The sequence below is a fragment of the Macrosteles quadrilineatus genome, unplaced genomic scaffold, assembly GCF_028750875.1.
Source record: "Macrosteles quadrilineatus isolate MER2022 unplaced genomic scaffold, UCM_ALF_1.0 Scaffold_5__1_contigs__length_97177068, whole genome shotgun sequence".
Classification (NCBI taxonomy): Eukaryota; Metazoa; Arthropoda; class Insecta; order Hemiptera; family Cicadellidae; genus Macrosteles; species Macrosteles quadrilineatus.
This window is the reverse complement of record NW_026542598.1, coordinates 15,045,138-15,058,331: the sequence shown is the minus strand read 5'-3', so window position 1 is coordinate 15,058,331 and position 13,194 is coordinate 15,045,138. Positions and strand designations below refer to the sequence as shown.

The following is a 13,194-nucleotide window of genomic DNA, read 5'->3' as shown; positions in this document are numbered from 1 at the left end:
GAACAGCTGTTCGGATCAAGATATTTTTTTCTTGCTGTCACTGATATGTTTACAAATACCACAACCATTTCCGATCACGTTTTCAAGGCAAAGCCCATCCAAGTGAGATTGAAATCGTTGTCTTACATAACGGATTTAATTAATCGCAAGTGGAATAATATAGTGTAACCGTAAATGAAATTTAATAACATCATCCAGGTTAGGAACCAGAGATTCTTTGTGTATAAAATTGTTCTTGAGTTTTGATAACCTTGAATCAGTGTTGTATAGGGCTGGGAAACTTGAATTTATTAATGATCGTCGCCAATAGCTTACTAACTCATTGACGGCGCTTCAATGGTGGTTGTGTAAAGTGTAAAGTGTAAAGCAAAAAATCACAACTACAGTGGGTGATTGTAACAGAGGTTTACGGTTTATGGATGATGCTAAACTCGCTTTTCCAATGTGTTACTTTCTGCTCCTATTCACCGTATGATGCAATCGCTGGACGATACAGCCAATAGGCCCATAGCCCATCTCTTGGGTACTTACGCCTACCCAATTATTCATAACAACCTTTTCGACGACGATCCTTGATACCGGTACTTTTCCCTAGAATACACGGCCTCCCTACTTAAGAAATAAAATTACAAACGTCCAAAAACCCAGCATTGCGTGATTGGTCACAGCATTGGTCACATTTCATTCTAATGTTATATCTTTTATATACCAATCATTGTTTAGAGAATAGGCCTGCGTAATCTATTAAATAACAAACAGTTGTTTTTTTTTCAAACTGACACCAATAAGTTTACATTAAAAGTTGTTTACGAATAAAGCAATTAATGGGAAATAATTTTGATTGCCGATAACTTTTCACGAAAAAATCCAAAACCAAGAAATCAATAACCTTGGGACTTGATTAACGCATTTTATTTGTCGGACGTAATTCTTAACTGTAAACGTTGGTTTTTGGTACTGGTTTTTTCCCTTAGAACCGTTGGTAGCAGCAAGAATCATTTTTACGTACCAACACATCACTGTAATTTACAAATTAGTTATCGTTGGTGTTGCACCTTATTTATACAGTGGTATTACAGCCTTATTCAATTTAATTGATGTCTTAACTGTATAAGTTTTGCTTTTTCTGTCTGGATTCCAAAATGTTAGTTTATGCTAAGAAAATGATAACTCATTTAAGTAAAACGTTTTTTTAGCAAACCATTATGAATTGTTTACGATTTACGTTGTTTATGTATCAATAGTTCATGGCCTATTTTGGTAATTTTTATTATAGGTTAAATTACCAATCTAAATTGTCTATAGTACTTCATTTTATAAAGTAATCCGTCATTTCGTCAGCATTTCGCGTCATCTTCGGTCCAAGCAAATATAAATTGTTATGATAAAATTTGATGACATTGACAAAGATTTCAAATTCTAATTTTATATGTACTTTGTTAAGCTTAAAACGTAGCAAATTCCCTAATTAAGTTCTGTATTTTTGTGTGTATGTCTGTTGGTAACGCATTTGTGTACTTATTTCTCAGTGTCACGAAAAGGACAAGAGCACCTTGATAATGAAAATGTCAACCCGAATAAAGTGTTAAATGGTGAGGTTGAGGTAGTACTTTAAATAAATACCTTTAACCATTGTGGGAAGTAACTTTCAACTATAGGCCTTAGGGCTATGCCTCATAGATCTAGGCCTATAAAGCTTTTTTTTAGTTTAATCATTGGATTTAACATATGGACCAACACGATCCGGGTGACATTTAATTGCGAAGCATTTGTTTTGGCTTGAAACTGTCAGATACTGTATTTGCAAAGGTTTATATATAATAGTTTTGCCAGCATATCTGAAAATATGCAAACCAACTGCTTTTCTTAATATAAGAAGGTTTCAACTGACTACTTTAAGATCCCCGTGCGTAGAACGGGCACACAGCTAGTATCATATAAATAAGTTGTACACAGGGTTCTTTTGTTTCCCCAACTCTAAAATACAACGCACATGAATTGAAAATGTTATAGGTTTAATAGTACTGTAGTGAATCGAATATCAATAAAGTTAACGTATAACAATAAATTTACATATTCCAAGATTATAATTGAATGTGTTTACGAAGGAACACCACAACCTCAACATTTAACATTACAATATATTTACTCAAGATTTATTGTTTTCATATAGCACAGTTGATGTTGCCAACTAGCGTGGGAGCGGAAGTCCTGATAAAGGCTGGTTCTCGGAAAAGTAATAAACTTGTAGTTTGAATGAAACATTTTTTTAATTTTGTCCAGGATTCATGGGATCCTCAGCATCAAGTACAAACTGCAAAATGTGTGTCGAAGGTCTGATTAGACCTTCCGAAATTTAGACCTTCAGCAACTAATCCGTTTTTTACCTTCCTTTAATTTATTCTTTTTCATGTTGTGCTTCATGTAACATACATAGACCAGAGAGCCGCTCATGCCCTTGACAAATAAATTAACATTTTCGCACTAATACAAATCAATATCGTCATTAGACAAGAATTAAAAAATAAAATTTATAAACAAAACCTACCACGACATATTCTTGAACAAGTATGCCTACAAACCTACGATAAGCATGTTTGTTATTATTATACTTAACCTACAAATGCTATGACTTAGGGCATACCTGCTTTCCTAGATAAAACATGCGAACTAATTGCGAGTGCGACGTGAACTTAGAAAAAGACTAGTAAGAATTTACAACTGTGAATTTCTCAGAATTGATTGACAGTTCAGATGAACCTATGGCCACAGACTACGGAAACCTACAGTATTATTGTATTAGTATACTGTATTTGTATTATTGTGTTACTAGCAGAGTACCCGTCCTTCGTACGGGGTTGACATATAAGTATAAATGCTTATTGCAGTTATGGGAGAGGACACGATAAAAAAAAAAACTGGTCTTTTAATTGGCCCCCAACCTCTTTTAATAAAAAGAAAAAGAAAAAAAGAATTTATACGGTATCCTATTGAGTAGCACACATCTACCAAAGTCCTGATGTTCTACCACTGCACCTAGACCATGGAAAAAAGTAAAGTTCTCATTGTGTACAACAACTTTTTTTTGCTAGTTGGTTCAAATTAGCTGTGGTCATTAATGCAAACGAACAACATAATAGTGCTGCACCCTGTTTCGCAAGCCTTATAACTTTTAATGCTGTTTAATATCATAGAACCAACTTGTACAGTTGAAACGGCTGACAATATTCTTTAATTTCTTTTAATATGAATTCTCATAAGGTTAACTAGAGAAAGTCCAAAGCCAGAGCCACCGGGGCGGAGACTGAAAGAATTTTTGATGTAAGAATATTTTAATCGGGGATGTCATCTATCATCATACCAAATTTCAACCTTGTCGGTTTAGTATTTTTCGCGTTTGCTTGTCACAAACATCCATCCGTCCATCCATACATCCATGGTTTGCACTGTAAACAAAAAGCTATCACAATAGTTTCAAACCGACAAATAGGAAAAATAGGAAAATATAAATAAATATGGAAAATAGGGTAATTTTCTAACATATTTTAGTGAAATTATATAATCAGGCAAATGGAAATTCAGTCTACAGATTTGCTGTGGTAGGGGGATTATATTACGGTTTACACAAAAATAAATCAGAACATAAACCTCATAACACTCAGGAAAAGGGCCTAGGTTGATAGGGCAATGATTATAGAATCTTAATTATTTCCTATATCCATGATGAATGATTTCTTTTAAAACGAATTATTCCCACTGTTTCACAGGAAACATTTTTAACCATTGTAGTAACATCATTAAAGCTTAAAAAGTTGATAGTTTACATAATATTTAGCACATTTTATGGATAAAACTTTTTTGAATTCATCATATAATAAGTGTATGAAAATTCATATATCTGTGTATCAATATCTACTTATCTCATTTCTGTTCAATGGAAGTTATACAATTTTAATGATACCGGTACTTAAATGGGAAGTCTTACAGCTGTTATAAAACTGTGCATACATTTTATCTTACGAGTAAATTTGCTACCAATTGATATAGTATGACAATTCTATTCTACTGCAGTACTTAGAATTCTACCACTACTCACATTAAACCAACCATATTTACTTTTGGGCTAGTGATTAATTTATTGTATTAATCATACAATATAGTGAATAGTGTAGTCATTTATTTATTTCGTTTCTATGACATAGCTCTATTTTGTAGAAATCAATTATGCAATCATAACAACAGAAATACTGCATCATTACATTTTACAGTGACATAGTATTTATTTTACATATAAAAAATTTAAGCTAACGCAATAATTAGTTCAATTAGAACCATTGAATATTGAATAATTTAAACATTAATCGAAGACGAAGCGGTTGACAACTTTCAAACAGTTGACTAGGACTAGTTGCCTTCAATAATTGCAATGCGAACTGTATGCACTGAGGTCGGCAAACAGTGTTCACAGTGTGCAGGCACTTTGGACGTCGTGGCACTTGGACGTCGTGCAACAGTGAAATATTGATTGGACGTCGTGGCACTTGGACGTCGTGCAACTGGCAGAGGCTTTGGACGTGGTGCAAATGAAACTTCTTTACAATTCTACAGTGCGCTGTTTCATGACGTCCAAGTGCCACGATGTCCAAAGCTTGTAGAAAGACTATATTTTTGGCAGTTACTGTACTTTTGGACGTCGTGGCACTTGGACGTCGTGCAACAACTCAAAAATTATGTTTTGGACGTCGTGGCACTGGAAAAATATTATTGGACGTCGTGGCACTTGGACGTCGTGCAACACTCCCTTGTGATTTATTTATTTTGGTAGCTTATAAATAAATAATAAATTTACTATAAATATTTATCTTTTGAAGCAGTTGTATAACTATAGAATAAAATGTGTTTTCTAAGTTACAGCTGTATTATACGTAACAGTTAAACTGATGGGTTAATGTTGATGCCTAAATAATGTGGACAGCCCAAAACCTCATATTATAGTCAATCCTAATACATATTTTTGTATTTAGAGATCTGAAGTGACAATATTTATTATGTTTTTATAGCTATGTAATGGAGCAGATTTCAAGAAGCTGACCCCTCAGGAGTTGAGGAAAGCTATTGATTCAACTTACAGAACACACCGGCATGTTTCTGCTCACCAACTGGATATTGCTGACGATGACTACGATGATTACAATGACTTTGATGATGACAGCTGTTCAGATGATGATATACCAGGTCCAGTTACCCATGCCCCATCAGGGTATGTCACGTCACAGGCAGGAGCCAATCATACACCAGTTGAAGAGGATACATTTTATGGCTACAACTGTGAGACAAGCACAGGAGCTCATATCAAGGTAAATAGGGCTACTGCTGGTATTTCTAATTTAATTTTACACTAGCTTAGAATTTTCACCTAATGCTCAAGAAGTCAAGGCTGGTCTCTTTTTTGTGTTTTATTTCTTTTAGCCTTTTCTTTCTAGAATCATCAACACTTGACAGTTTATTAATCGTCCCCAAACGCTCCCTCCGCTCGTCAATGTCCAAAACGAGACCTGTTTGTAGTTGAAACCCCTGTCTCTAATTTAGTAGCAGCATAGAACTCATCTACTCTAGTAGTCCATCTTGCACTGTCGCTGTTGTCATTCTACTGTGAGCCCTATAATCTAAAATATCTTGTGCAGTAGAACTGCAAGCAACCGAATCTATCGAGACTGCAACACTTTCGCATAGTAAAAAATCCAGAAGATCGGATCTTCACCAAGACTCTGGGGGATGTTTTCAGAAAGTCATGTTTTGTCATGTATATGCAAAGATTTTGCAAAAAGAATTCACACTATTCCGCCATTGTGGAGGACGGTTATGATCTTCCTTGACCCCAAAAGACAATGATGATGTTTTCGTGACTGTGGGAGGTGACGATTTATATAACCTGCAGAAGATATTCCAGGATTTTCCCACAATCATGGTAGACGATGATGATGTTTTAGTAATTGCAGAAGACAGTCTCTTGTCACCACAGAGCACGATGATATTGTCTACACGACTGCAGATATTTGGTATTCTGACACAATCACGGTGTCTGCCTCTTTTAATAACATTGCTTAATACCGTAGTTTTAGGTTTTAAAATTTCTTCTCTAAGTGTTTGGATAATCGACGTTCCAGATAGTAAGAGTTCAACTGTAATAGCCCCAAGGAAAGGACAGTTCCTGGTTTTAGACACAAAGTCTGTTTTTACTGTCCAAGTATCATCTGCTGACTTTAGCTGATTCACCCTCATGCACCACAGTAGTTTGTGGTCTTGAGGAGAGGGCCATTGACTCTCAACAATATGACATTACAACATTACACATCATATCACCCTTCCTTCCATCAGGAGGGTTGATTTTTTTGCTCTCTGATTGGAACATTGAAGCTCTATCCCTCTCTGAAACCAGTATTTTATCTGTGGCAAAACTTTTATTCATATTAGACATCTAAAGCTCCTATTCTAATCTTAATTACATAGTAATATTGTTGAAAGGGAGGCTGTCAAAAAACTTATATTAGCTTGTCTCTTATTGTTTTAAGACTAACACAACAAATTTTGGATTTCAGCACGAAAGCATACCCAAAGACAAGTTTGACAGTGTGCCGTTGTTCTACGTATGTGATAATTGTGGCCATTGTTACTGGGATGGCAGCCACTTGGTGCGTATCCTGGACAACTTGCAACACATTGTCGCCAAGTAGACAATCTTGTGATACACATGTACAGTGGACCTCCTCCGGAACCTGACAAATAGTAGATGTAAGGACACTGCATTGTAGTATAACATTAAGGCATTTGAACATTTGTAAGGCATAGCACAACCTTGATTAAACACTGTACTGTTCTGTTCTTGTGAATAATACAAATAGATCACGCGACTTATAATACACCTAGAAAATAGGCTTTGCAAATTTTTTCTTGTGAAGAAAAATCTAAATTGCAACAACTTTATTAAACCCAATGCCAAATTATAACTCAAAACTAATCTGGGGTGTTGCCTGTTATTTTTGTGAAGTACTCGATTGACTAAAATTTCTTCAGTCATGATGTTAGTTTTTATTTATGTCATGCCCGTTCCTTCTTTATAATTGTCAAAGGACCGAAGTGTGGTTAAATTTTCTCTAATTGTCCAGTAATCCGTGTAGTTCTGTTGTTAGTAACCATTGACGTTTTTGTCAAACTTAAATCTCTCCAATGTGGTTGGAAACATAGACATAATATGAAACTAATATGAGGAAATTGTTGCACTTACGTGGTATGAAGAATTGTCTGGAACTATTTCTAGCTGTTCTCACATTTAGTTTTTTTTTTTTATTTTAACTCTATTAATTTATTGTTCAAAAGTCTTGTGATAAATGATAAATTACCTCAACACCCTTAACCATTTCCACTCGGATTAGTTGACCCCTTGTTGTCCCATACGCTTGCATTTATTGCCATGCAAAAAAACATGTTTTAAGTTTTGTGTACATATACTGACTAAAATAAATTATTTGTTGTACTTGAGGGCTTGATTCTTATTCAGCATAAAATTGTACACAAGTAAAACAAAATATCAAAATAAATATACCCATAAAATATTTTTTGTGTGGTCATAATATAAAAAAAAGCAAAATAAAATGTACAAAATATTTTTTAGGAGGCTTTTTAAAAAACGTTAACACATTTTCAGGATTTGTAAAACACTTTATCAACATTAGATATCTAGTTGCCAATTCAAATCAGCCATTACAAGAAGGATTAGGTGTATTTTTAATGAAAAATGCATTTTCAAACTTAGATTTTTTGGTGATTTTGGTCGTCATGGTTACTATTTACACTTCTCTATTCTTTAATCCACAGCTGACTAAATAAACTTACAATTATTTTTCAAGCTACCAAAGACATGTAAAATGAATAAGGAAATCATTAAGTTTGTGTTCAACACAAATTCAAAACATGCAAACACTATATAAAAGGGATTTATTAATAAAAAGCCGATGCTGAAAATGTCGCGGCGGCCGCGACATACGAGTGGAACGGTCAGACGTGAATGTCGCGGTAGCGGCGACATACGAGTGGAAAGGGTTAAGCTTCTTTTCTTCTGTCACCATCAAACACTAGGAGGACCTATTAAATGGTCATTTTGGATTCAGTTTTTGCAAGATTCTTTGCACATGGATTCAAGATTCTTTAAGATACATAATAGTTTTAAGATACATAGGTTATATACAAATATGTGATGGTATGGTTTTGTAACTTATAAACTAAGTTATCGTAAAATAAAACATAGTTAATTGCTTTCACTCAATTGTTTTATATATCGCCGTAGATTTAAGTAATTTGGAAGACAAAAGTTTGGAGGGGTCCACTGTATCACCATTCTGATCTTCCACAAGATCTAATGTTCAATTAGTCTTTCTTCTATTAGATTTAATGGTATGGTATTGTGATTGTGTATTTCAACTTGTATCAACTTTATCCTGTACGTGATATATAATAGGTATCTTTAATATGTACCTACATAAAGTATCTTTTCCTACCTGAATATTTTTATATGTTATGTTTCAACAATGACAAGTTACCACAAGTTGGCCAAGTTATGTTTTTGTTTTTTAATTTTGTACCGTTTTGTTTCAAATGCAAGAAGTGTTTTTTCCAACACTTGCTGGATTATAAGTTTAAATAAATGCTAGTTTTGACTTAGTTCACTATATCATTTTCCCTTTATGAATAACTAGCTGTACCCGCGGGCTTTGCCCCGCTTAACTTAAGTATTCGCATGGCTCAATCACGTCCTGGTTGAAGTTCGTTCGCTACGCTCACTCACCTTCAGGTTGGAAATCGTTCGCTGCACTCACTTGTTTTCAGGTTAGCTCGTTCGCTACGCTTACTCGCCTCCAGATTGATGTTCGTTCGCTACGCTCACTCACCTTTTGGTTGCAAATTAGCTGTTGTCATACATTTAAAAAAGTCATCCCTTTTATTGTTTATAATACAGTACTTTTATAAAGGTTTTTATGTTTTAATATTTAACATTGGAGAATTTAAACGTTGTTAAGTGCACAGGTGTGCTGCGGTTGGGGTTTAATACATTTGGACTTATTCAAAAGTAAAATAGTTTTCTGTGCTGCATTCTGTAGAAACACTGTGGCACTATTTCAAATCATGACTAATGCTAATACAGAATGTTGTAGTTATTCAAACGTACAAAACAGTCCCACAAATTTTAAAAATTCAAATTTCAAAATTTAAATTTGTGTTTATTGATGTAAACATCTGCTTTTAAATTATATTTATTCGTAAACATTCTAGATCAAAAAGTCTGACATTGGCCCACTTAAAACCCTCTGGGGCAGAGCCCTTTTGACGGATCTGCACCAAACTTCACTCGAACCATCCTTGAAAGATGCTTAATAATGCCTGAAAGTTTCATTACAATCTGTCGAGTGGTTTCGGAGTCCATAACGTATATACACATATATATACATACATACATAGTTCCTCTTTTATAGATATAGATTTTTACTTAGGAGATTAAGAAATTTCATGAATTAATTGAATAAAAAAATAAATACTTTAGATTAATTATTGTCACAAAAATAGCCTTTGACAATCTTCTATAAAGCTAATAAGGATCATGAAATTTTGAGAAACCCATAAGCTAAACACCTATGAACCGCATAATTGATTGAAAGGCCTTGATGTGAAACTTCCCCGAAAAATATAAGTTTTCTATAAACCCCTCGAAAGGGGTTCACTGTCGTATAGTACAGTGTTATAACACGATGCTCAATTAAAGGGCTTTTAATCCAGCATCTATATGGTGTTGAGTATGCACTGAAAGTGCAAAGCTTTAAACAAAAAAATAGTAGGCCTACTGGTTGTCATTGTGCATTGTATGTTTTTAATACATTAAAATCTGTTTATTAGATAATAAAATCAATATATTTCAAGGTTTCCGATGAAGCAGCACAGAGACGCGGGTGACCGCTATTGTAATACATACTTGTAAAACTTGGGTATGCACTGAAAGTGTAACACATTTTGACTGTTGTTGGGGGCATCTTGGAGATGAGGGGGGGTAAGGAGCGTTCTAAAACATCACTCGTATTGTGTACTAGACACAAAAGAAACATGCTCTAAACTCCATGTAGTGATCTTTCCTCAAAATAATACGAGGTTCCTGAGTTGATAAGAAAATATGTATAAGTTGTTTAACAGTGAGGCATTTTAAAAATATAAAACTCAGACGAAAATCAAGGTACAACCACCAATGAAAACACTTAAATTTAAAATGTATGTTTTTTTACTAAGACATCATTATATATAGGTAGTTATAAGATAGTGTGGAAAGTGCAGAAATAGGCTAGGGAGTTTCAAAATGGCTGTGAAAATGCTAATTTCGGAAGGGATTGTGTTTTTAGTGGGTACCCAGACTTCTCAAAGAAACCCACTAAGATAAACAGTCAGTTACAGTTTTATACTCCATAAACCAGTTCTGCACTTCACCCTCACTCACTGCAGGGAACATCTCCTTTAGTTATAAGTATTAAGTACTGGAAACATTTGATTGCACGGATATCGATAAATGTTTGATATTTATTTTAGTGATATAACAAATAATATTGATCTTTGTAGATAGGAACTAAAACAATACGCTAATCAATATTTGTCAACATTTATTATAAACAAAGGTTTTTATCAGAGCAATAAACTTCTCATCCTGTTTTTAGATTGGAAGCATACTTTCATGAGTATATTGTGTTGGCAACATTTGATTGCACTGATGTTACCTAAAAATGTTTCACTCTAATTTTAGCCCATAATATCAAAGATTTGTGATGTAAATCTAAATAAAAATTGTTTAAATAAATACATTACCACAAGAAGACATGCAATAGTCTAGCTGACCCATAAGGATAAACCACAGCCACCTCTAATACAAGGCCGCAACGTTCGAACTGGCAACGCCGCACTCACCCGCCGCCTGAGTCCGGCACTCATGCTAGGCTATAAACATCAATGAGAGTATTGCTGCTCTGTATCAATGAATGAAAGTATTTAAATTACATATTTTAGTGGATTTTGGGGTATGGTAAAATATACAAATTAGAATCTAGGTTGTTTATTTAGTGAAAAATTACAACATACCACAATATGTCTAAAACTAAAAATACAAACATTATGTTTTTGTTTGCATTTATCGTATTGTAAGTACGATGAATGTGGAAATAGATGGGATTTACATATTTCCTTTGTCAATTTGATAATCTATACTATTATATAGCAATCTCATGGTGTCTGTATATATGTGTGTTATTCAACATAGTAAAAACTACTACTAACTGGGGTTAAATTTTTCAAAATATAACTACTATACCAAGAATGGTAATACAGTAGGACTAACTTATTGCCACTTCAATATTTGTAGAGACTCTGAGATTTGTAGAGACTTTGAGATTTGTAGAGACTTTGAGATTTCGGAGACTATGATGCTTTTATTGTTAGATAGTGTAATACTGTACATATTTTTTACTAGGCCTACTTAACAGAAACGCCGATTTATTTCTTTACCTAACCCGCCATGTTAAACTTCCCTATCCCAAGCGTGATGTATACAACTTCCTTACTTCTCGAGTGATGTAAAGTATCAAAAACTCACTCGGTGATGTAATGAAACCCATTTAAATAACATTGAGTGATTAACTTAAAAAAATATACCTCTATGGAGCCAACGACATTCAACGCTAGAAATCAGCTGTGCTCTTGAATTTTATTGTTATGTTTTGAAAAATTTTCCTAACCTAGCTTTTGTTTGTAAATGAACGTTACTGTTAGAAGATGAGTGAAATGGATAATGATTAATATTGTTCGTAACCTCCTGTATATTGTCGGGTCAGGTAAAATCTTGTACGTTACACGTTACGCAAGAGCGTGTTTATACATCACTTAGGTAAATTATGAACACAACCTTCACCTGCGTGATGTAAAAACGCTCTTACTACACTTGTAAAGTAAATAGCTATTAAAGTGCCAGTTATTTCAGTTATTTTTATCACATAACAACAGCTTTTATCAATAAGATTGACAAATAAATAAGGAAATAATACGGCATTCTCATCTAAAAATCACTTCTCGCGTCTATATTTACACGAATCAATGTCTTATTCTTCCTTTTTTTTACAAATCTAAGTTCATATTCGTGAAAATGTTTCACACAAAAACGAGAATTGTTTTAAGATGTCTAATTTGATTAAAGAATAGCAGGAAGACATTGTTGCTGACGCCGCGGATCGCTTAGAATCTTAGAACACTGTATGTATTATTCATTTTTAATTGAGCTTTCGTAATTATTCTTGCGTCCAGGCACATCACATCTATCTGGCATGGTGTAGTAACAAGCTCAATGTCATTACTAATGATTAAGGGTAGTAGAAACGCGATTATGTACGTAGAGTACGCGACTCTTCCATTAACTGTAATGGAAAGACGACCGCGCACCAAGACACGGATGCGACGTTGCCACTTTTCGCTCGCCGCGGCCTTGTATTAGAGGTGGCTGTGATTAAACGCCTCTACATATTCCACAGCATAAGTGAGGAGCTCCCAGCAAGCCAAAAGGCGAGTTTTATATATATATTCAAAATACCTGTAATCCAGTTTCTTGACTCGCTACCTTCGCCGCTCCACTATGTTTTCACCCTAATTGAGCCATACTCAATCAGAAGAGTTACAAGCATAATCAAGAACAGTAAATGGACATTTTTTTTTATGAATAATAGTGTTTAGAAATATTAATAAGATTAACAACTGTTGTCTTCTCTATTACCTCCGTTCAATTGGCGGCCTTATACCTAGTTTTCCATTGTAGCTGACATGATGCGCCCAAAATAATTTCAGTAACCTGTAGGCTAACAGAACTAGCCAAACAAAGAAGATAGATTTTCAAGCCTAGACAAGAATCAAAACACGGCTGACTTGCTCACTATGCAATATGAATAAAGATAACACTTTGGTAATTGAGGCACATCATGAGAACTTCTGACTTAGGTAGGTAAACTTCAAGTTACCGAGACTCATGAACGAGATACTTAAACTACAACACAGTAAAATTTGACTTATCAAGGTTAAATATTTAAAACATACAACCTAAAAAGGTACTTTAGGCATGATGATTAA

General features: G+C 34.3%; 1 protein-coding gene across 2 annotated transcripts in view; it reads left to right on the top strand.

Annotated features, from left to right (window-relative positions):
• Positions 1-8,718, top strand: part of LOC128994717 (exonuclease mut-7 homolog) — a 52,582-nt gene extending 43,864 nt beyond the window's left edge. For both annotated transcript variants that reach the window (XM_054419453.1, XM_054419452.1), the window contains 2 exons: positions 5,061-5,357; positions 6,600-8,718. In XM_054419453.1, the coding sequence (XP_054275428.1) occupies positions 5,061-5,357; positions 6,600-6,734 (432 nt within the window). In that variant the 3' untranslated portion in view covers positions 6,735-8,718. The remainder of the gene's footprint in view (positions 1-5,060; positions 5,358-6,599) is intronic.
• Positions 8,719-13,194: the final 4,476 nt, after the last annotated feature.